The sequence below is a fragment of the Oryctolagus cuniculus genome, chromosome 17 (assembly GCF_051225735.1).
Source record: "Oryctolagus cuniculus isolate XC-2025 breed Fujian yellow rabbit chromosome 17, ASM5122573v1, whole genome shotgun sequence".
NCBI classification, from domain to species: domain Eukaryota; kingdom Metazoa; phylum Chordata; class Mammalia; order Lagomorpha; family Leporidae; genus Oryctolagus; species Oryctolagus cuniculus.
Window position 1 is genome coordinate 83,061 of NC_142883.1, and position 23,232 is coordinate 106,292.

General features: G+C 60.3%; 1 protein-coding gene across 1 annotated transcript; it reads right to left on the minus strand.

The window, feature by feature from the left end:
- Window positions 1–1,081: 1,081 nt before the first annotated feature.
- METRNL (meteorin like, glial cell differentiation regulator) lies at window positions 1,082–12,875 on the minus strand. The gene is made up of 4 exons (XM_002723051.6): window positions 12,521–12,875; window positions 8,849–9,234; window positions 2,639–2,698; window positions 1,082–1,889 (listed from the first exon to the last, which is right to left on the minus strand). Exons 1-4 carry the CDS (start codon window positions 12,682–12,684, stop codon window positions 1,573–1,575), a joined length of 927 nt encoding a protein of 308 aa, XP_002723097.3. The 5' UTR covers window positions 12,685–12,875; the 3' UTR covers window positions 1,082–1,572.
- Between the last annotated feature and the right edge of the window lie 10,357 nt (window positions 12,876–23,232).

Below are 23,232 nucleotides of genomic sequence, written 5' to 3' on the forward strand. Positions count from 1 at the left end.
CCACAGAAGGTCCCGGGGCTCTGCCCCCCGGTGACGGCCCTGCTGGGGACGCAGATGGTGCCGTGCGGCCCTCTGGGAGAGCAGGCTCCGGTGACAGAGCGACGAACTCACCTGCTGCTGCTGACATCAGCACAGGTCAGGCCCTTGCTTGTTCTCATCCTGGCAGAGCCCCAGCACCTGACACTGGTTCCACAGCCTCCTCTTACAGAGCCACGCCTGCTGGAGCCAGCCCAGAATCCCCGAGGCACTGCTGCCCAGAATCAGGAGCAGGCTCACTCCTCCTGCCGTGGGCCTGCACCTCCCTGCTGCCTGCGTCTCACTCCATCACAGCGGGAGCCGCCCATCACCAACCTGCTGCTTCACATCCTCACCCACACGCACCTGCTGCCTGCTATGACCTGCAGGAGCCTGCAGACCTGAGCCAGCACACACCTGCGCCTGCACGGCCCGAGCCAGATGACAGCCTCCCTGCCGCCCAGGGTGCCCGAGCGTCCACTGAGGCAGAGCCCCTCAGCCCTACCTCAGCAGCTGCTCAGAAGAGCCCCCGGCTCATCCACGGGGGAGCAGGCCTGGCTTCTGACCCCTCGGGGTACTCTGCCCTGGGGTGAGTGGTGTCCCCCAAGTTCCATGTCTACCTGGAAGCTTTAAATGCGACCATATTTGGAAATGGGGTCTTTACAGAAGGAGACAAATCAAGGCAGGGTCATCAGCCTGGGCCTAACCCAGTGACCACTGCTCTCCTAACAGGAAGGGGGCGGAAGCTGGAAGGAGTCCTCAGAGCGACCCCATGGCCTCTGTCCCTGGGAGAAGACGACTGCACTCCAGGCCCCTGGATCTGAGACTGCAGCCACAGAGAACCTGTCCTCTGAGGATGGGGCCCACCGACCCCACCCAAACTAGCCCCTGAGTGTGCAGAGACTTGCTGTGTACTCAAGCATTCCAGAGAAGCTGAGGTCACAGGACAGGAGCTGGGCAGGGAGGGCCGAGGCGGCAGGTGGTCTGGCAGGAAGGCGGCCAGCAGCTTGCTCGGGGCCTTGCGCAGAGAAGGCTGCCGAGGACACTGGGAAGACAGACACCACGGTGCAGTCGGATCCTGGTCTTTATTCTCTGGAACGGAACAGCTCGCAGCCCACAAAGGGCCATAACTGGAGAGCCCGTTCTCTTAAAACCAAAAACAAAATGAAATGACACATATTTGGCTCCGTAAGTTTCCACCTGAAGATCAGGACCCTCAGATGGCACCCGGCTTCTCCCAAAGCCAAGCCAGGCACGCTGCACCTCGCCAGGGATGCCAGGGCCCACGCAGGCATGTGGGATGTGCGAGGCGGTACCCTGTGGATGCTTCTTTCTCCTAGTACTGACAGGCAGCTCGGTGTGCGCCCACAGCACTTCCAGTCAGCCAGGCTGTCCTCCGCTGGACCTCCACAGCCTGAGCTCTGGGCCGGGCCTGCACACCGGGCAGGGGCCCCTGACACACGGCCCCCAGCAGGCAGCCCCCACAGGGACTGGCACATCCAAGGCAGCCAGCAGTGGCTCCTCAGGAGGAGAAGGCAGCACCGTGGCTGCCCACGGTCACTCCGTGCCGACCTCACAGGGGTTCAACCCCCTCTCCTCTGCGTCCTTGTACATCCTTTGGAAGTCCTTGAAGCGTGGGGCGCAGCCGAGCCGCGCCTCCCCAAAGTGCATGTAGCCGGTGAAGAGGAAGTCGCCGGGCCCAGGCCTCACACCACACTCCAGCAGCGTCCTGACATGGCCCTGCCAGCCTGCACCCTCGGGGGCCGGCCGGAAGACCCTACTCTTCTGCCGATACAGCCTGCTCACCCGCAGGTGGATGGTCGACTCCTGCCGCTCTGGCTCATGGGTGACGTCCTGGATGGAGCCTCGGACAACTGCAAGGGAAGAGTCAGAGGGCTCAGGGGCCCAGCAGCACCCCTGCCCTACACGCCCCTGGCTACAACAGGCATCGGAGCCAGGAGCTGAACCCCCAACTCTGCTTCAAGAAATCCCCGTCTAAAAGCAGAGTTTCCGCAGCAGGAAGCTGCGAAGGGTCATCCCTGACACTCTGTCAGAGACACAGGTGCGCTTCCTGTTCAGTGGCCAGAGGACGCCCAGCACGTCCTGTCTTCCACCCTTGGGACTGGGACGCAGAGGACTGATGAGCTCCACGCACCACCATGTCACCCTCCTTGGCAAGGGGCTGTGGACCTCAGACCTGTAAGCGCCAGGGCCTCAGACTCCCAGAATGGGGCTGGGACACCTCCAGGAACTCAGGCGAGGAACAAGGGACTTGCTCCTTGGGACGTGGCGTGGACAAAGCACTTCCAACAGTGGCTGGGAACAAGGGACTTCACGAGCCCCTTGGAGCAACAACCTCACTGACAAAATGGGAAAACACGTCAACAACCCTCTAAAACATGGACTCCCCGATGCTCCGTGTGTGTCCACCCACACGCATGTGCAGCGTGCTTGCCCAGAGACTCCAAGTGTGATGGGGCAGGAAGTTCCAGCAGAGACCTCAGGGTCTCGTGTCAGGACTGGCAGCTCTTGTGGGCCCTGAGGAGGGACTGCTGGGCCCAAAAGAGGCGCCTGGTGGCAGGAGCCACACACACTAGACAAAACAAAGCTGGCAGAGACTCACCGAAGTCGCTGGTGCAGACGGCCAGGAGCACCTCAGTGTGGCTGCACGGGCTGCACGGGGCTGTGGGAGAGAGCAGAGTCAGGAGCAGTCCTGGATGCCACCACCGTGGTTGTCCAAGACCCCTCCCAAGCCATGTCTGGCCTGCACTTGATGGCAGAGTCAACCATGCACACGCCCAGAGAACTGGAGGCAGAAATGCTCGTGTGGTAGCCATGCGGGGCATACACCCTGAGAGCGAGACCCCCAGGCGCCCCTACAACTCCAGACCTCGGTGAGCGGCCTTTGTGCCTGTCCCTCAACCTCCCTGGTCACTGCAGCTGGGGTAACAAATGATGGCTCTTGGGAGCCGGCAAACGAAAACTCAGCCCTGAGCTAAACTGAAACTGGGTTCCTGATGCCACTGGGCCACACATCTCACCCAGGGCCCAGCCTGCTCCACTCCAGCAGTTCCCTAGGAAAGCAGACAACTCCTGCACCACTGGGCTGCCCAGAACCCAGAAGAAGGGTCCCAGCCTGCAGGAACCCAGCACTACCCTGGCCAAGGTTCTGCCAGGGAGGTCAGTGAGCAGGGCAGGGACCTGTTCCCCGCCTCGGAAGCAGTGATTCAGGTCAGGGCCTTTGGCTCAGCCGCTTCCCCAGACCCCTCCTGACCTCGGGAAGAGGCCTGCACCGCAAGGACTTGCAAATCGAGCACTGTTCAGGGCCTGGCCTTCCCCCACACACGCAGAGGAGCTGAGTCTTAGAAGGAGCCCCTTCACTGCCTAAAGCAGACCAGACACACACAACAGGCCTCTCCTGTGGCCTCAGACAGGCCACACAAGAAGCTCGGGACTAGGCGGCCCTCATCCTGTGCCCAGGAGCACACGCACAAACAGGCACAGCTCAAGGCCTCTCGTTCACTGCTCATAGAACACAGCCCAGGAGATGTGACCTCAGCAAGGCAGGTTCTCCATGGCTGTCGCACTTGAATGCCCAGGACACCCCTGGCCATAAGCTTGTATCGCCCTGGCCTCAGGGTTGTCTGGTCCAGGAAGAAGCAACCACGATCACATGCCTGGGGTGGGGGGTCACACAGCCCAACCCTGAGCTGCCAGGCAGCTGCACAGACCCCACCGGGGTGCCGGTGACTCAGGGGACCCCGGGGACAGGGCAGGACTCCTCTATCAGCTGGCAGCTATGGGTTTAAATGGCATGGACCCCCCCCCCCCCCCGGGGCCTGCACAAGGGTCAACAGAGACACAGCAAGGCCCTGGGGTTGGCAGTGTACTGGGTAGGCTGGGGCTTCTAGGACCCTCAGATGGGCACCTCCCAGCAGCTCCCAGTCGCTGGCTCCCCCTCCTCCCTCCACCTGCCAGCACACTGCTTTCTGCTGAGTTATCAGAAAACAGCAGCTAAGAACAGCACAGCCTGGTGTGGTCTCCAAAGCCAGGCCAGCCCTCAGAGAGGCCCCGCCTCCGGCGCCCAGCTCTCAGTTCCGTGGGGTAGGCATGGCTATGGTAGACCCCTGGAAGCCTGTGTCAGAGAGGCCCCGCCTCTGGTGCCCAGCCCTCAGTTCCGTGGAGTAGGCATGGTTGTGGTAGACCCCTGGAAGCCTGGGCTCACACCACAGTCCCCACTACTGGGACCACCTGACCCCTGGCCCTGAGGCTGCCCTGAGTGAGGGTCCAGGGGAGTGGACCCTTGCCTGCTGACCCCATACCACTCAGCACCAGGGGCCTGCTGTCTACACTGGGCCTGACACAGACACAGGTGTTGGGCAGAGGGCAGAGGCAACAGGGGTGGGGTGGGGAGGTGTCCCTCATAAAAGGGGGCAGTTCTGGTGGTGAGCATGGGTCAGCAGTCAAGGCCCCAGCATCCCCACTCCTAGCAGCACCTTGAGGAGCCAGGAGTTGCCATCTCACGGGCAGGGGTGAGGGTGGCACGGGCTGTCCCAAAGCACGTGCGCATCCCTGTGAGCTGGGACAGGCTGAGGGGCAAACACCTCATGTGATGGAGAGGCTGCTAGGCCCAACCACACACAAGGACAGGACACCAGGCCCAGGCCCCAGAGCTTCGCCTCTGAGTCACGGGCCCTAGGCGGCCCCTCGCTGCAGCTTGCCCTGGCTGGCACCCCAGCTACCTACAGGTGCCTGTGACTCAGCCTGCCCGCCCACGCCTGACAGGTGAGGAAGTAAAGTACCGCCCTGAAGACCCCCTCTTCCCATTCGGAGCTGCCCACGGCACACAGCACCCGCACAGGGACGCAGGGTGGGCTCCCGCGTGGCAGTCTGGGGGCAGTTAGTTACTAACCGGACTCGGGCTCACAAAGACTGGAATGCGAGGGTCCTAAATCCCAAAGCTCGGGGGGTCACAGAGGGCTAGAAGTATGACTCACACTCTTGGGGGGGGGGGGGGCTGGACTGTGCCAGAGGAAGACCACTCTGGAAAGCGACAAAAGGAACTGAGACCAGCTGCTGGGAGGTTGGGGGGGCGGCAACCAGGGGAGCCAGATGTGAGCCTGCGTGGCAGCAGCCCCAGGGCAGGCAGAGTACAAAGAGGAACTGCTAGGCCAAAGCATAGTTTGCAGACAACAGGTGCCAGCCCAGTCCAGCAGGCCCCTGGGTGAGGCCCCAAGGGAAAACTTTGCTTGACAACACTTGCCAGGGTCCTGTGGCGGATGCAGTGTTTTCACAGGAGCCAAGAGAAGTGGGCCTGCGTGAGCCAAGACAGGCCCTGCGAATGGCCAAGACCAGAACTCCCAGCCCAGGAAGCCTGGGGTTCTCTGGGGTGGCCACCTCAGCTGCCCTCCCACCTGTGTCTCTCCCTCCCTCACAAGCCCTCCTCTCCTCTTCTAGAAGTTTCTCTTTCACCTGTGGACTTTGCTCCTGAGGAGGCTGTGGGACTGGTTGCTCAGGCTCAGCAGGCAGAGCAGGTTTCTAAAGGGAGGAGAGATGAGGCTGACCCCTGAGCCAGCAGCTTCTTCTATGTCCCTCCTCCAGCTGTGTACCTAAAGTGCCGCTGGCCCGTCCTGTGAACACTCCCTGCGGGCCTGCTCTGGGTGGCTCGGAGCAGAGCCCGGATCCCAAACCCAAACCCCAGAGCACAGGGGCAGCTCCATCAGTGAATCCTAGCACATAGCCCCGAGAAGTGAAAAACAGACCAGAGTGCGAGACCCACCTGGGCTTCCCCAGGTGAACCGAGGCTGTCTCTACTCCAGGAGCAAGGTGGGGCTCTGGCTCTGGGCCACCCTCACAGACCCTACTCCTTAGTGGTGCCCACGTCTCTGGGTGAACTGGGCCCTCTCCCATCTCAGGTGCAGCCTGCAGTTCACCCGTCCTGGCTACATCTGGCAGCTCACTCCTGGGTGTCAGGTCCAGCCAAATCCTGCATCCCTGGGCTCGGGCCCCATCTGTGCCCCTGCAGGAGCAGCTGCTCCTCTGTTCTGCTCTGCTCTTGGCTACTGATGCATCTGGATTTATGTGAAGAAGCCAATGATGCAACAAGGCAACACAAGTGGGCTGGAAGCCAACCCACTGTAAACAACCTTAGAAGAACCACCCAGGGCAGCAGCTGGAGTGAGGCTTTCACACACACACACACACACACACACTTGCACTCAAATACATATACGCATCTACATAAATACACTCACACCTGCACAGACATGCACGTGTACACTCAAATACATATGTGCATGCACATAAATGCCTTCACACACATACACCCACCCTTGCACAAACTCACATGCACAGATGCGCTCATTCAAACGCACCCACACATGCACACTTGTGCACACACACGTACGAGGCTCGCATGCATACATTCACAAGCAGGCATGCTGTACACACACCATGGGATGCCAGCCCACAGAACCCATAGTCTTTCAAAGTAGCAGGAAGTACAACTTTGATTGACGCCCAATAGGGCAGCCATTCAGGTGCCACACTCATCCTGGATGGGGCTTCTATCAGGTCTCCCTGGCCACAGTGAGGCTGCAGCAAGGGTCAGAGCAGGAGATGGTGCTGGCAGGAAAGAACCAAGGCCAGGCGGGCATGAGGGAACCCAGAGCACAGCCCTCACAAGACAGCAACACTACACCAAGCCAGCCTGACATCCCAGGGGCTGCGGGAGGTGCACAGAGGGCCTAGCACAGGCCGTCACCAGAGCCTGCCGTGTGCAACTCCAGGCTCACTCTTCCATGCAACCCCACAGAAGCCAGCACAGTTCAACCCCGGAAGGGCTGGAAACGGGGCACAGGACCTGGTGGCCACAGACCAAAAAAACACAGCTCCATCCCCTTTCCCTGGGGGAGGTCACAGCTCCACTGGCTTCCCACCAGAAACCCGGCCACACACAGGTGAACGCCAGGCAGGCCGGGCAGCTGTGCCTCTGCCGGAATTGGTGAGTGCAAGCACTGAGCTCAGGAGGAGGACACGTGACAGTGGCCCACTACCACGATCAGCGCCCGCCCCTGATGCGGGCTCTGCACCTATGCCCCATGCCCCGGTAGTGGACAGCCGCCACTCAGCTCGGGCTTCTCCAGATTCTGTTTTCATTCCGAGTTCATCTCTAGGCCCCCAGAGCAAAGCAGAGTCTTCCCTCCCCTCAGCCTCCCACCCTCCAGTTATTGGTCAAGATACAGGCTGTTGTGGTTAAAGTTCCACTTAGCTTCTGATGGTTCTGCAGCATCAAGAACTGGGGACCCTCAGAGGGTGGTCTATGAGGTAGCTGGCATGGGAATCCCTAAGGAGGGGTCTACAGGGTCCTCAGGAATAAGGGCATCTCTGAGTAGGGTCTAAGGGGTCGCAACTAAACCCTGTGACAGGCCAGCCTAGTTGGAGACAGATAGGACATTTAGAAAACTGATACGAACCAGGACAAAGTGTGGGTTCCCATGTGGGACAAAAGTCTGTGTCCCACATCCAAGTAGGTCTGGCTTTCCCCAGTGGGACACTGTCTCCACCAAAACCGGGAGACTGTGCTGTCACTGGGGATGGTCCCACCTGGGCTCAGCTGTGTTCAGCTTTCTGGGACAGCTTCCACCCATTCCTCTAGCAACCCACAGGACCACGACCCAGGAAGTCTCTGCCTAGGTGATGCAAAGTTGCTGCAGTTTCTGAGGAGTCAGGGCCAGCAGGCATGCAGGGACCACATGCTGGGACCCACCAGGTGCAGCAGGAAGCCTGGCCCAGCCTGGATGTCTCTGAAGGCAGGACCCTGCCCTTACTCACAGCACAGGGGGGTAGGATCTGCTCTGCCGTCTGCTGTAGGAGTCATGCCCACATGTCATGACCATGGGAGGTGCACCACAATACAGATGTGCCCAGGACCGCCCTGCTCCTTGGTGTCTGCCCGCAGAACTTTCTAAAGATCCACACCCTCCACAAAGGACTCAGCCCCCGAGGGATAGGAAGCATGCCTCCCAGGGCTCAGGTATGCACAGATGCCTCTGGCACCCTCCCACCACACAGGGCGAGCTGTCTGCCCAACTTATAGAACAAAAGTTGAATGCCAAGTTCAGAGCCTCCGCTGCATGCCAGTGGGTCACAGCCCACGTGGCCATACAGGCTTCCCTGTAAGCCTTACCTGATGCAGCCCAGGCTCCCGAGGCTGCTGCACCTTTTCAGGGAGGGGCTGCTCAGCAGGCCACGTCATGCCACCTCCCCTACTGCCACCTGGTCACTCTCGCACCTGCTCTATGTCTCCTGACATAGGTCAGTGTCTCCACTACACACAGAGGCCTCGAAACAGACCCCTACCTCTGTCCCGAGGCCCCAAGGAACCCTCGATCCCACCATCTCAAAGCTCAGGTCGGTCCCACGCTCAGGGATGTCACAGCTTTGCCCACTCTCGGCCACGGGTCAGCCTCAACTCCCCACACAAAACTCAACATTTCAAAACTAAACACTTGGCTAATTCACAGGGCAGTGTGACGGGACAAGTGACAAGTCCCACAACACCCCATGGCAGCCCTCACTCAAATACCCACAATACTGGAAGGGGCAGAACAAAGCAGACGAGGCCAGTCTTCCTGAAGGTGCTCTTATGTGAACAGGCTACACTTGGAAGGTGGTTTGGCATCTCCACCTCTCAGCTCCCCGGGACCATCTGCTGCGTGCCACTGTTCCTCAGGTGGCTGTCAGCTTCTCCAGGCGGGAAGGAATCAAGGAAAGAGGCAGCTGCTTGTAGCAGTGGTGAGCCCATGCCCACTGCCCATCCCCGGCCACTCACCTGACAGCGTGTGCAGGTCCAGTCCCATGCGTCTGCTCATCAGCTCATACTGGAAGCCCGTGGTCCTCCTGCTGATGTCCTGCTGGGGCGTCGCCTCCACGAACAGGCCACCCTTCTCCAGGCCGAAGCACTGCACCCGGCCCGATCCTCGGTCCCCATCTCGCACCAGCAGATTCAGTTCTCCAGTTTTTTGCAAATAAATATTGGCCCCTGAAGAGTACTTGAAGGGCTTGATGCACACAGTCAGGTGTCGGGGGGGCAAGAAGGTGTTGGGCTGCAGGTTCACGATGAGCGCCCCAGTCGGGTACATCCACTCCACAGTGCCCTCTGAGCAGCGCAGGTACACCTGCTCCACCTCCTTCCTGCGCAGCTCATGCGTCAGCCCACTGTTGGGGGGGGGGGGACATTGTCAGCCATGAGGGAGCTGTCAGGGCAATGCTGCCCTGCACCTGCCCAGGGCCCGCCACCCTCCAGCCCCCGAGCCCAGGGAGGGGACTCCACCACCAGACCCTTCCAGAGCTCTTGCTCCAAGAGTCAGGGCAGGTAGCACACAGCTCTGGCTTGACCCAGGCAGGCTGGTGGCCACAGGAACACTGGTTCCAGGGTCACAGAGATAGCAGCAGGCTCCCAGCTGTCACCCAAGCCGGGGATGGCTCCAAGAGGCCTGGGCCCTGGCGGGAAGATGTGGACACAGAAGAGGCGGGAGGCACAGCACATGTGTACTAAACAGATTTGAGCAGTGCTGGCAGTGGAGGGTGGCCTGCATCCTAGAGACCCACACTGGGCACAAGGCATTTTCCTTAAGGGGATGGTTTATGCTTTGCCCACTTTGGTTTTTGCTTTTCATTCATTTGTACACCTGAGGACCCTGCATTGCCCTCTGTAGTGTTAAACACACAAAGATCATTAGAGCAAGTTCCCTACAAAAGTCAGGGAACGGTCTCCATGTTGGGGGCTGGGGCTTCTGAGGAATAAGCTAACTTTGCTCCGCACAGATGTTCAGTAGGAAAAACCGAAGTGTGCCACAGCCGAGGTGGTTACGATTTCAAGAAACTGAAACCATCAAAACATCCAAGTCTCTCCTACTTGAGACTTTCATGTAAATGTCAGCTCGTGGCTGACATCACAACCGCTAAGTGGGCCTGGAACCAACCCAGGGACTTCAGCTGAGTGTTTCCTTACGCGAACTTGGTTCTGAGCAGATCTCAGACAGGTTCACCCACATTCTTGGGATTTTTGTGTGAAATACACAGTGCCACGTGCACAGCCCTGGCCTGAGCGAGTTACCAGAAACCGTTTCTGCAGAGGAGAAGGCGCAGGACACACGGTTTGCATTCCCTGCAGGGTGACTCATGCTCTGGGCCCCCAAACCCCACTTCCGATGTGACGGTCAGCTGCACGTCGCCTGTAGACCACACCAGATGGAAGTGTGCTAGGGTGAGCCCCTCCTGACCCGCACTCCACTCCCACAAGACTCAGACAGCTACCAGAGGCACACGAGCAAAACAAACTTACAAATTACAGCCAATAAAACTCACACAAGCTCATCTGACACGTATGTGGGGCTCAGCATAATTACAGTGCGGGGGGAAAACCAGGCTGGACAGCGAGTGGCCGCCACACACGACTCAAATTGAACCTCCTGTGGGCTCCCACCCTCCTACCTCTGGCATCAGGGCAGAGGCACAATCCTCCACGTAACCAGCCCCATCTGAGGTGTGCCTGTCAGGCGTCCAGCGAGTGGAGTTACCACACCTAAGGACCTGGAAATCTCCAAAGGTAGTGCTTTCCCTGGGACCCAGGAGGGGAAAGGTAGGAGTCCACCCCCTACCCCATCCCCTCTCCTAGTCACAGCTCAGCCAGGGCACGGGCTGCTAACCCACAGGTGCCCAGGGAGACGCAGACCAGGGTGCCCGGAGGTAGTAGCCTTGTACATCACATGAGTGCACCTGGCTGTGTACTCAGAAAGGACTAAGGCGACACCTGGACCTGACGCCTGCATCAGCCCACCGCAGGGCTCTGCCCTCCCGGGGCCATCGTAGCGTCTTCCCCCACATCCTCCTAAGACACCACGCATGGTACATGGGGCTTCACACCAAAACCAGCACCACGACCCGCAGGACCCCTGCTTAGACAAGCACCCAGGGGGGAGGCCTCGGCCAGTCAAGGTCAGTGCTGATGCCTCCCACAGAATCCCGCACCCTCTCTCGTAGCACAGTCAACTTGCAAGCAGCCCTGAGATCAAAGCAACACAGCCCATCTTGAGTGGTCATCGGTGATGGGGATTCTGCCCATGGGTGACACCAAACAATGAAAGCAGCTGCGACGAGACTGAAACAAACCGAACCGAACCCATGCGTCTAGAGGGAAGTCAGCCAGGGTCACTGCCCGGGCGCACACCTGCAGGGGCTGTCAGTGTAGGGCCAGGAGGGGCTGGGGTTCTGTGGAGAGACAGTGGGGGTGGCCACAGCCTCGAGTTTAAGGTGAGTCCTGGTCTTGCTCCTCCGAGGGGAAGCGTTATCAGCGACACAAGCCCCTCACTTGGGAGTGGCCTCTGCCACCAGGAACCCTGCTTCGGGTCAGGGGATCCGGGGGCTGCACTGTCAGCGGAGTGAGAACCACGGGATAAATGGGGCTCCAGAAGCGTGGCCTGGAGCTGCCTCCCGCAGGCTCTGCCTGGAGGACGGGGGTCAGCGCCGGGGGAGGGGGGGTCAGCGCTCCTCTCTGGCTTGCTCTGGTGCACGAGAGGGCGATGGCCTCCCCGCCCAGCTCCGAGCCCTCCCCCCCACCCCCGCGCGCACGTTTCCTCCCGCCCTGGAAACCCGGGGTTGGGGCGGGGACTGCGGTTTTCTCGGTTCGGCCCTGCAGGGTGACCCCAGGCCCGCGTCTAGGGCGCCCTGCCTCACGCCGAGGCTGCGAAGGAGAGCGCGGGATGACCGCGGCGGGGCAAGGGCGGCCCACAAGGGAGCGTCCAGGCTCCAGCCCAGCCCAGCTCTGCGCCGGCGCCGCGGCCCGGCCCGGCTCTGGGAGGACGCGCGGCCAGCGAGCTGCCGCCGGGGCAGCGCCCCCCGCAGGGCCCGGACGGGAACCGCGCACGACCGCCCCGCACCGCGCGGGGCGCACGCGGGCCCGCAGTCGCCTCCGGGGGCGGGGTCCCCGCGGCCGGGGTCGCTGAGCCCCGCGCGCCGCTGCCAAGGGCGGCCCGACCTTCACGAGCCGGGCTCGGCGGCTGCGCTCCCCGCCTGCACCCGGCCCCGCACAGGGTTTGGCTTGCGACTGCCGGCGCTGCACGGACACGGATGGCCGCGGTCCCGAGAGGACCCCGCGCCCGCCGCGGCCCATCCAGGCGAGGGGCCGAGAAGTCGCGGAGCCCGGGACCCCACAGGCTCTGGCGAGTCCTGCTTCGCCGCGCTGCAGGCGCCGCCCCGGGCGTCCTCTGGGCAGGGACCCGCGGGCTCTTTTGTTCTAGGACCGGGGGCGGGGGCGGGGGCACCGGACTCGACCTGGAGAGCAGCCCGAGCCCCTCGCCGAAGCCGAGATCGGCCGGGGTCTGCCGGAGCCGGGGTCTGCCCGGGGCCGAGGTCTGCCGTGATCGGGGTCTGCCCAAGAGCCGGAGTTTGCCTGGGATTGGGGTCTGCTGGGGTCTGCCCAGGGTTGGCCGCGCGGACTCACCTCGCCTTCCAGTTGCACAGGTCGCTCGAGTACTGCGCGCCCGCACCGCCCAGGAGCGCGGCCAGGAGCGCGGCCAGGAGCGCAGTCAGCGGCTGGCCCGAGGCGGGGGATCGCATTCGCCGCGGCCCCGCGCTCCTCCGGACCGCCGGCGCCGGGTCCCGCATGCTCGGCTCGCACCCGCCGCCCGGCCCCGCGCCGCCAAGCAGACCTGGCCCCGGGGGCGGCTCTGGAGCAGGCGGTCACGGCGCGCGCTCCCCGCGCATCCCGGCCCGCAGAGCGCCCGCGCAGCAGCCGCCGCCGCCGAAGCCGCGCGAGCCCGGCGCCCGCCGCCGCCGCCGCCGCCGTCACTGGAGTGGAGTCCGGGACTCAGCCCAGCTCTGCCCGGACGCTCCGCCCACCGCGGCTCCGCCCACGCCCGGACGCTCCGCCCCGGCGGCTCCTCCCCCGAAGGTCCCGCCCCGCTGTTCGCCTGGGTGAGGAGCCGCGGCGGTCAGACCAGGGAGGCCAACCAAGCCTGATCCGCGGCTGCCCAAGCGCCCCCTCCCTTAACCCTACGGCTCTGGTCCCTGTCTCACCAACCTCGCCCTGGACTCCCCTGGACGATGCTTCGCGGTGGGCCCGCAGCCCGGTCCCGCAGAGGGAGTCAGGAGCACCCCGACCCGGGCTGAACCCCGAGTCCCCAGTCGCTGCCCTGCCCCGGCCGCCTGAGTTCTCCGCGTTATGGACCGGAGGGGCAGAGCGGGGCCGACGTGGGGGCCCCCCGGCTGCCTAGGAAGGTTTGTGGTGGTGTGGGGCAAAGACAGAGTGGCCTCTCCAGGCTCCTAGGAGCCGGAGTCCCATGCGGTGGAGAGAGCTGGGAGGACTTGGGGGGATCCTGCTGGTTTGCCTGAGGCACCTTCCAGGGCTGGAGGTTTGTGTGGGTGACTCCCGGGCAGCCAGGCGAGGGAGTGGAATTGAGAGTCACTGAGCCAAGAAAGAGCTGGCAGCAAGCCCAGTGCAGCACCGTGGACCTGAGACGGTGCCTGCCTCGTCTGGAACCCAGCGGGGCAAGGCTGTCCAACCAAAACCACACAGCCAAGCCCCACCCAGTACAGAAGTAGCTAACCCTGAGACCCAAGGTCAGGTGCCCAGCTCTGGGCCACACCTGTGTACTTTAAAATGTGGAGATCTGCTGTCCCCACCCCACTCCTCTCCAGTGCCTGCTCCAGCCCCCTACTCACCACCCAGCTGTGGAGACCTGCTCCCCCAACCCCTTGCGAGCATCAGCGCCCCCCCCCAACTGCTGCAGGAAGTGCCTCTGCAGGGTGCATGTGGCTCTGCCAGGCCTGTGCTGCTGGGTGGCCACAGGGCCCGTCAGGCTCTAGACCTGGAACCAGGGAAGGGCGCCTTTGAGCTGCCAACCGGACCCTGAGAGCTGAGGCCCTGCACTGCCTCCTCAGGGCCTCAGAGTCCCTAGTGGCTGCTGCACTGTAAGGGATATGAAGGAGCTGATTCCACACCAGGGCAGGGCTCTGGAACCTGGTGCCCCGTCTGCTCCCTGAAGCTGGGATCCCACAGATAATGGTAAACATTTGTCGGATGGATCCAAGCCTCTGTACCTGCCTCTGGTGTAGACCCCTCAGACCCTGACCGCCTGGATCTGCTTCTGGTGTAGACCCCTCAGACCCTGACCGCCTGGATCTGCCTCTAGTGTAGACCCCTCAGGCTGTGGTCCCCTGGTTTCCCAAGCTGGGCTGGAGTTCCCTGGCATCACTGATGGCTCAGGAGAGACACGTGCAGAGGACACATCAGTGCAGACAGGATGCCTGGTGCCCGGTGGTATCAGGCTCCTGGGGCAGCATGGGCAGGCGGTCAGACCTCCCCTCATCTGCCCTTCTTACTCTTGGGCCCTGAGGGGTAGATTATGAGCCAGCTGGGGCCTCTGAGTCCCCTCCACCATTCTTTCTAGGAGATTCTGTGAGAAGTGAGCCTCTGCTGTGTTACTCCCTGGATGGCTCTGAAGGGGTTGCTTCCCAGTGAGTATTTCAGGGGCTCAAACCCAGGAGTCTGCAGTGAGGATGGCGGTGAGCTCCAGGGGCCAGCGTCGTCTGCAAGCTCACCCGGTGTGCCTGATCTGGGTCTACGGCATCACGCTCATGCTCCCACATTCCCTCTTCTCCAACTCTACACAGGGACTCTGGTGAGGATGGGGAGGTACTAAGGGTAGGGTCTGGGACTGGAGCCTGCCTTTTCAGCCTCTGAACGTCAGGGTGCAGGCAGGCCCTGCAGTGGTGGGTGGATGAGACATGGACTCAGTCCTTGTCGCCAACTCCCTGATGTGGCTCACACGGGCCATGGACTGGGGTCTCTTTCTGAGTGGGTGAGTCTTCAGTGTCAGCATCACCACTGGGCACCGCCTCCCTCTGCAGAGATACCCCACGGGGGTGGGGGCACCCCCCGCCATTGCAGTCCCACAGCTGCTGTGAGCTCTTTGCGCCCACAGACTGCAAACGCTGCTGCGGATTGTCTGGTGTTGAGGTTTTCAGTGAGTGCCGATGGCTGTTCTGTCCCACAGGGGACTTCCCTCAGACACTGGACGCTCTCAGAAGGACATGCAATGCTTTCCTCAACACATCTGGGACCGGACCTCTTAGTGTTTGATACATTCTCAGGACATTGGCCAACGGGGCCCCACCCAGCCACCCAGCCCCCATGTCATCCTGTCACCCCAGTTTCCCCCTCTGAGGTCATTTTCCCTGACCTTCTCTTCGGGACATAATTATCATACCTGTGGTCAAATGATGTGTAGAGTGCCAACGCTCGTAATTCCACGTTTGGCGGCTGCAATGAGCAACGTGTAATTACGACATGAAACAGCACACAGAGAGCTGGCCGGCCTCACCCAGGAAACTTCAGTGTGTAATTCTTCACCTAAACCCCTCCTTAACCTAATTTGTTTTGCCATCTGGGCATCAGAGAAAGGTGGGGTTGGGGGAGGACTTTGCAGCCAGCTTGGTGGCAGCTGAGGCTCCCTTGAGTCAGCTGAGCATGGCCTGGGGCCTCCCTGTGGGCTGGGACATGAGTCCAGACAGCCGTGGCTGGGTGTGACCTTGGGCGGTGCCTGCCCCTGAATTGACGGTGGGAGACAGGGTGCTGGCCCGTGGTTTGGCAGTGAGGGGGGCTCTACAAGGTGTTATTATCCCCGCGCCATGGTTGTGCAGCCTCCTTGGCGATCCCAGGCTTGGCAGTGTCTCAGCGTTGGCCCGGCCAGCAGCAGACCACGGCCCCAGGCTGGCAAACCATGGGGGCTGCTGCTGCTGCTGGAAGCTGTAACTGCTGTCTTGTCAGAGGGAGGTGTCAGGAGGGAGAGCTGAGCTTGGGGCTGGAAGTGAGGATCTGACCCACAGTAGCTCCGGGTGCTCATAGGAGATGCCAGGCCATGCACTGACACCTGCTTCTCATCAGCTCTGTGAACATGGTGTGAGCGTGGAACACAGGGCTCCAGAACACGAGGCCCACCCGGCCACCTGCTGCACACCACGGGTCTGTGGTTAGCCGGGACCCCCATCGGAGGTTCCCCCAGAGAGCTCTCCAAGGAGCTCACCTCTCCTCTTCCTTTGCGAAAAAGGGCTGTCCCAGGCTGCTACCACCACCCTGTGCCCCAGGTGTGCACTTGGAAAGCCTGAACCTCACAAAATCAAGGCGTGTTGCGTGGGCATCACCCCTGAGACTGCCCTGTGAGGCTGCTTGTCTGTTTTATGCACTTACATGTTCCTCTGAACCCTTGAGGGTACAGTGGTCACGACCCTCAGCCTTAAACACTAGAGCAGGAGTCCCTGTCCAGTGGCGTCATAGTGCTGTTGGCACAGCCAGGGAGCCACAGCCTGAGACAGGTCCCGCAGCACTGTGAAGTGCGTGCACATGTGTTCTCAGTGGCGTGGGGGAGTCCAGATAGGCCACCCCATCTGCATCTGAATTCCAGAAGGCACTTCTGCCTAAGCCCTCCTGCGACCTCTAGAACGAGCTGAAAGTGAGGGTCCTGCCAGTGATATGTCCCCGGATTGCCAGCAGGGAGACCCCTGAGCTGGGAAAATCCAGAGGAAGATCTCACCCTTCCCTGCTCTGCTGGCCTTGGCTCTATGCTGCAAAAGATGTCTCTCCCAGTGCGGGGAGGGGCCCATTCCGGGACCCCATCTGCTACAAACTAGGGGTCAGACTCTGCTGAGTCTCCCAACGGGACAGAGTGCTCAGGCTGGACAGAGTCAGCCCTCACAGGGCTGTGCTTGTGCAGTGGCCAGGCCATCCAGATGCTGGTCACACCCCTGCCCAGATCACTGGAGAAACACTGCCTACATGCAGGGAGGGGAAAGTCACCACCCAGGAACTGCCCAGCTGGACTGGTCTCAGCCGACCTCCTCCAGCCTGGACAAGGCCCCCACTGAAAGGCCAAGGGCAGGCCCTCCCCGGCAGTCAGTTCAGGACTCACCTCACTGAGCCCTGCCCTGCAGGCACCTGTGACTCAGCCAGTGAGCAGGGACTGCGTGATGGCAGTGGCGGCAGCTATCACCACCCTCTGCCAGGGGCGGTCACTGGGACCGTCCTCAGCTGTCCCCAGATGAAGGGACTGACAGCCAGGCTGTATGTGGTGGGAAGGGTCGCTGTGGGCAGGGCAGTGGGCTCAGCATGTGTGAAAAGTCTGCCATGCACCTGCCTCAAGATTCCCATCCATGCAGACAGCCCCTCCCTTCCAGATGGACAGGCAGCCTCTCCGTGAACCAGGAACCCTTGGAGCTGGTGGATGGGCTTGTGGCTGAGTCAGAGACCCGTCCTCCACATGGCCACTGGGTCACCTGTGTGCCCTCTAAGTGCCCGAGACTGGGGGTACGGGGAGGGTGGCTACAGGGCTGGGGTTGGAGGGAGCCAGCGTTCAGGGCCAGTTCAGAGAGCTCCCAGCCAATGCAGCACCCACAGGCAAGAGGCACAGGTGGGGCAAAGGGAGAGGATGGGATAGCAGGCCCCAGGGGTCTCCAGCCACCAACGTGGGTGTTAGGCAGCTGGGCAATGCTGCCAGCCCATTCTTCCTGCCTGTGTCCAGCATGAAGTGTGCACACCTCAGCAGCGATGGATGAAACTCTCAAGAAACCCCACAGGCAGCTGGGTGGGTGTTCCCCAGGCTAATACAAAGCTGCAGGTGGGGGTAGACACAGTGGCGGGTCCTGAGACTACTGGCTGCAGGGTGCCTGTCCTACAGGGAGACTGCTGGACAGGAAGGCCTGGGAACAGCCGGACACTTTCTCCTGGATGATGGGGCCAAGCCCAGGCCTCCTAGCTCCGTTCTGCCCTCCCCACACTACCAGGGATGCCGGCCACCCAGAGCCAGTGCTGGCCTTTGCTGAGGCTGAATTAACCTAAAACATGAAATCTCTTGTCATTATACATAGAGTGACGCCAATGACTTATAAACACAACCAGTGGCATCTCCCCAGAGCCAGCTGGGTAGTGGGTTGTAAGTGGTGTTGTAAAATACTCCTCCCTCAGGGCCAGCGCTGTGGCTTACTTGGTTAATCCTCCATCTGCGGTGCCGGCATCCCACTGGGGGTCAGGTTCTAGTCCCGGTTGCTCCTTTTTCAGTCCGGCTCTCTGCTGTGGCCCAGGAGGGCAGTGGAGGATGGCCCAAGTACTTGGGCTCTTGCACCTGCATGGGAGACCAGGAAGAAGCACCTGGCTCCTGGCTTCGGATCAGCACAGCTCTGGCCGTGGGAGTGAACCAACAGAAGGAAGAGCTTTCTCTCTGTCTCTCTCTCTCTCTCACTGTCTATAACTCTGTCAAATAAAAAAAAAAGATTAAAAAAATACTCCTCCGTTAAATTTTCTGCAATGATTGCTGCTATTATGGTAAGAAAAGAAATGACTAGGGGGCCTGGTGCTGTGGCACAGCAGGTAAAGCAGCCACCTGAGTACCGGCATGCCATATGGGTGCCAGTTCGAGTCCCGGCTGCTCCACTTCAGATCCAGCTCTCTGCTGTAGCCTGGGAAAGCAGTAGAAGATGGCCCAAGTCCTTGGACCCCTGCACCCACGTAGGAGATCTGGAAGAAGTTCCTGGCTCCTGGCTTTGGGTTGGCGCAGCTAGAGCCATTGCGGCCAACTGGAAAGTGAAACATCAGATGAAAGACCTCTCTCTCTCTCTCTCTCTCTCTCAGCCTATCCTTCTCTCTGTGTGTAATTCTGACTTTCAAATAAAATAAATAAATCTTTTTAAAAAAAGAAATTATTAGGAAAAGAAGAAGAGAGGAGGGGTTAGGAGGGAGACAGAGACCCCAGGTTCTTGGCACAGTTGGCCTAAAATAAAACTACACCTCAAGAGGTCGTGTGGGGCCAGGCCAAGGGCCCAGTGGGTTGTCTGCAGAGAGTCCACCATCAAAAAGCACGTGTGTGTGGTAAGGCCAGCAATCACCGGTTCCCATCTGCGAGTGGACTGTCCAGCACCATTGGAGCAGTGGGGGCGTGGGGAGGCTTGTCCGACCCAGTGTGGGCTCGAGTCCCCATCTCTGTGCCTTGGCCACCTGCTGCCACTGCTGCTCAGCCATAGTCCGTCACCTGACAGGTGCTGCCACCTCCTTGCTGCATGCAGGTGCTAGCCTTGTCCTGTGTGGGAGAGGGGCTACGTGGCTCTTGGTGTCCGGTGTCCTGCTCCTGAGTGGAAAGTTTAGGAAACATACTATTTTCTCTTAAGATTTATTTATTTATTTGATTTTTAGATGTATTTATTTATTTGAAAGTCAGAGTTACACAGAGAGGAGAGGCAGAGAGAGAGAGAGAGAGAGAGAGAGGTCTTCCATCTGATGGTTCACTCCCCAGTTGGCCGCAACGGCCAGGGCTGTGCTGATCCGAAGCCAGGAGCTACTTCCGGGTCTCCCATGTGGGTACAGGGGTCCAAGGACTTGGGCCATCTTCTACTGCTTTCCCAGGCCATAGCAGAGAGCTGGATTGGAAGTGGAGCAGCCAGGTCTTGAACCGGCACCCATATGGGATACCGGTGCTTCAGGCCAGGATGTTAACCCGCTGCACCAAAACGCCGGCCCCTATTTATTTATTTGAAAAGCAGAGTTACAGAGAGGCAGAGGAAGAGGCATAGAGAAAGGTCTTCTATCCACTGGTTCAGTACCCAAATGGCCACAACGACAGGAGCTGCATGGATCCAGAGCCAGGAGCTTCTTCCAGGTCTCCCACATGAGTGCAGGGGCCCAAGGACCTGGGCCATCTTCTGCTGCCTTGCCAGGCCATTAGCAGGGAGCTGGATCAGAAGAGGAGCAGCAGGGACTCAAACCGGCACCCTGTGGGATGCTGGCACTGCGGGCTGGGGTTTTTACCCACTATGCCATGGTACTGGCCCCAGGAAACATACTTCTTAACTGTGAAAGCAAATGTGCGAATGAAAAATCCTCCTGTCCAGTCCTGCAGCAGGGGCGTGTTCCCCGGCACTGCTGGCATGTTGTGTGTGTGCGCAGTGGGTGCCTGTGTGAGTGTGCACACATGTGCCTGCGTGTGAGTGTGTGGGTCTAGGGTTCAGCAGGGCACTTGGCCCACAGCCGTTCCTGTCCAGCAGAAACCCTGCAGCGTGTTGGTCAGCAGCCACCACGCTGGCGCCAGCGTGCGGGGGTCAGGATCTGCATTTCAAACCCAATTAAGAAAAAAGCAAGACACAGAGTTGGGGGCGGTGGCGTTGCTTTATTCCCCGTGGTCTGGTTGTCGCCGGGGGTGGGGGGTGTGTGTGCAGAGCGGAGTTGGGGAGAAAGTAGCCGGGATGTGTTGATGGCAACAGGAAGTCTTTGTGGAGCCTTTGAATGTTTCTGTTCTCGCTTCTTCCAAGTCCAGCGAGGGCGGCCGAGTGGCTGCCATCTCCCTGGGTGACCAGCATCTGAATGTCCCCAGGCCCTTTTCCTGGTCACCTCACAGCCCTGCCCACCAATCTGTCTCCTGGCCGTTCCTGTGGTCTCTGGGCCCCACAATCCCCACCCTGCCATGGGGGATGCTTGTCTTCCTAGCAGCCCCACTGAGAGTGATCTACAGACCAGACCACCAGAGTGGTGACCGGGGGGCACTGACAGCTGGGCTGCTGGTAGCTTCTGGCTGCTGTCAGCTCCCTGCCCCTGAAGCCTTTCTGTCCAGCAGCACTACACTGTGTACCTGACCATAGGCTCTTGGTCACCTTTAGCCTCAGCAAGCCCCTTGCTCCCCGGGCAAGAGGGATTCAACCAGCTTTGAACCGGGAAGGGTTTTAATCCCATCAGTCACATCCTCCAAGGCAAGCAGCCCTTGAGAAGTTCACCCTGGACAGTGCCACGTGGGCACTGACATCTGCTTCTCCTGTCCCCAGCTCGAGTCTCACAGGCCTCACAGGCCACACAGGCCACGGGGCCACAGAGGCCATGTCCACTCAGACGTTGCCATGAGTTAATGAGCAGCCACTGGCATCTCCTGGCAGGCTCTAGGCTTAGAGCCCAACCTGAGGGCAACCCCAGCCTGGGGCCTTCTCGCCTGGCTCGGAAGAGAGGAGAAGCCAGGGGACAAACAGCCACCTGCCCATGTGTAGATATGTGAGGGTGTGTGAGGGTGTGTGTGTGTGTGAGAGAGAGGGTGTGTGAGAGTGAGAGTGAGGAAGCGTGCAGTGTGTGAGGGGGCACGTGTGTGTGATGGTGTCTGTGTGAGGGTGTGTGAGAGAGAGAGGGTGAGGAAGCGTGCAGTGTGTGAGGGTGTGTGAGGGGGCATGTGTGTGTGAGAGAGAGGGTGTGTGAGAGTGAGAGTGAGGAAGTGTGCAGTGTGTGAGGGTGTGTGAGGGGGCGTGTGTGTGTGAGAGAGAGAGAGGGTGTGTGAGAGTGAGAGTGAGGAAGTGTGCAGTGTGTGAGGGGCACGTGTGTGTGATGGTGTCTGTGTGAGGGTGTGTGAGTGTGTGTGAGAGTGAGGAAGTGTGCAGTGTGTGAGGGTGTGTGAGGGGGCGTGTGTGTGTGAGAGAGAGAGAGGGTGTGTGAGAGTGAGAGTGAGGAAGTGTGCAGTGTGTGAGGGTGTGTGAGGGTGTGTGTGTGTGAGAGAGAGAGAGGGTGTGTGAGAGTGAGAGTGAGGAAGTGTGCAGTGTGTGAGAGTGTGTGAGGGGCGTGTGTGTGAGAGAGAGAGGGTGTGTGAGAGTGAGAGTGAGGAAGCGTGCAGTGTGTGAGGGTGTGTGAGGGGGCGTGTGTGTGTGAGAGAGAGAGAGGGTGTGTGAGAGTGAGAGTGAGGAAGTGTGCAGTGTGTGAGAGTGTGTGAGGGGCGTGTGTGTGAGAGAGAGAGGGTGTGTGAGAGTGAGAGTGAGGAAGCGTGCAGTGTGTGAGGGTGTGTGAGGGGGCGTGTGTGTGAGAGAGAGAGAGAGGGTGTGTGAGAGTGAGAGTGAGGAAGTGTGCAGTGTGTGAGGGTGTGTGAGGGTGTGTGTGTGTGAGAGAGAGAGAGGGTGTGTGAGAGTGAGAGTGAGGAAGTGTGCAGTGTGTGAGGGTGTGTGAGGGGGCGTGTGTGTGTGAGAGAGAGAGAGGGTGTGTGAGAGTGAGAGTGAGGAATTGTGCAGTGTGTGAGGGGGCGTGTGTGTGTGAGAGAGAGAGAGGGTGTGTGAGAGTGAGAGTGAGGAAGTGTGCAGTGTGTGAGGGTGTGTGAGGGTGTGTGTGTGTGTGAGAGAGGGAGGGTGTGTGAGAGTGAGAGTGAGGAAGTGTGCCGTGTGTGAGGGTGTGTGAGGGGGCGTGTGTGTGTGAGAGAGAGAGGGTGTGTGAGAGTGAGAGTGAGGAAGCGTGCAGTGTGTGAGGGGCACTTGTGTGTGATGGTGTCTGTGTGAGGGTGTGTGAGTGTGTGTGAGAGTGAGGAAGTGTGCAGTGTGTGAGGGGCATGTGTGTGTGGGTATGTGAGTGTGAGAGTGAGGAAGTGTGCAGTGTATGAGGGTGTGTGAGGGGACACAAGTGTGTATATGGGTGTGTGAGAGTGAGGGAGCATACAGTGTGTGAGGGTGTGTATGGTGTGCATTGCGTGAGGTGTGTGTAGGTATGTGAATGTAGGGGTGTATAAGAGCGTGTATATGTGCTGATGTGTGCAGGTATGTGTGTGGTGTGCAGCGTGTAGCCATGTGTGTTAATATATGTGAGGGCATGTGAATGGGTGTGCTGGTGTGTGAAGGCCAGCAGGGAGGGAGGCTTTGGGCTCCTGTGTCAGCTCTGGGGAGCAGAAGGTAGCACAGCCACCAGAACGAGGCTTCTAGCAGGGTCCTGGGAATGAGTACCTCTCACGGGCCTGGGCAGGACCCCCTGGCCAGCACTGGTGGCCTGCACCGGCCGCCTAGACTGCTCAGGTGGGGAGGGCAAAGCCGCTGAGCCCCTGTCTGTGGGGGACTGACCATGTCATCCTCGTCACAGGGCTGAGCCCAGCGCACAGGGACGAGACCTTCATGTTCCTGGAACACACACGCCAGCTCCTTGGATGCTACTCGGTTCTTTAGTCTCGAGGGCACGTGATTCCCACAGCTGGATCACAAGAGCTTTGACCGCTTCCCGAAAAAGCGGTAAGTGGCAGGGGTATTTCCGAGGGCGCCCCCTGCAGGTCCCGGCGGGGCTCTGCTGTCTTCTGCACCCACTGTCCTGTGGAAGTCTGGGCCTGCGGAACCACTTTCCCTTGGCTAAACCTCATGTGTTTCCTGTGCTTCCAAAAATGTCCCAGCAGGAAG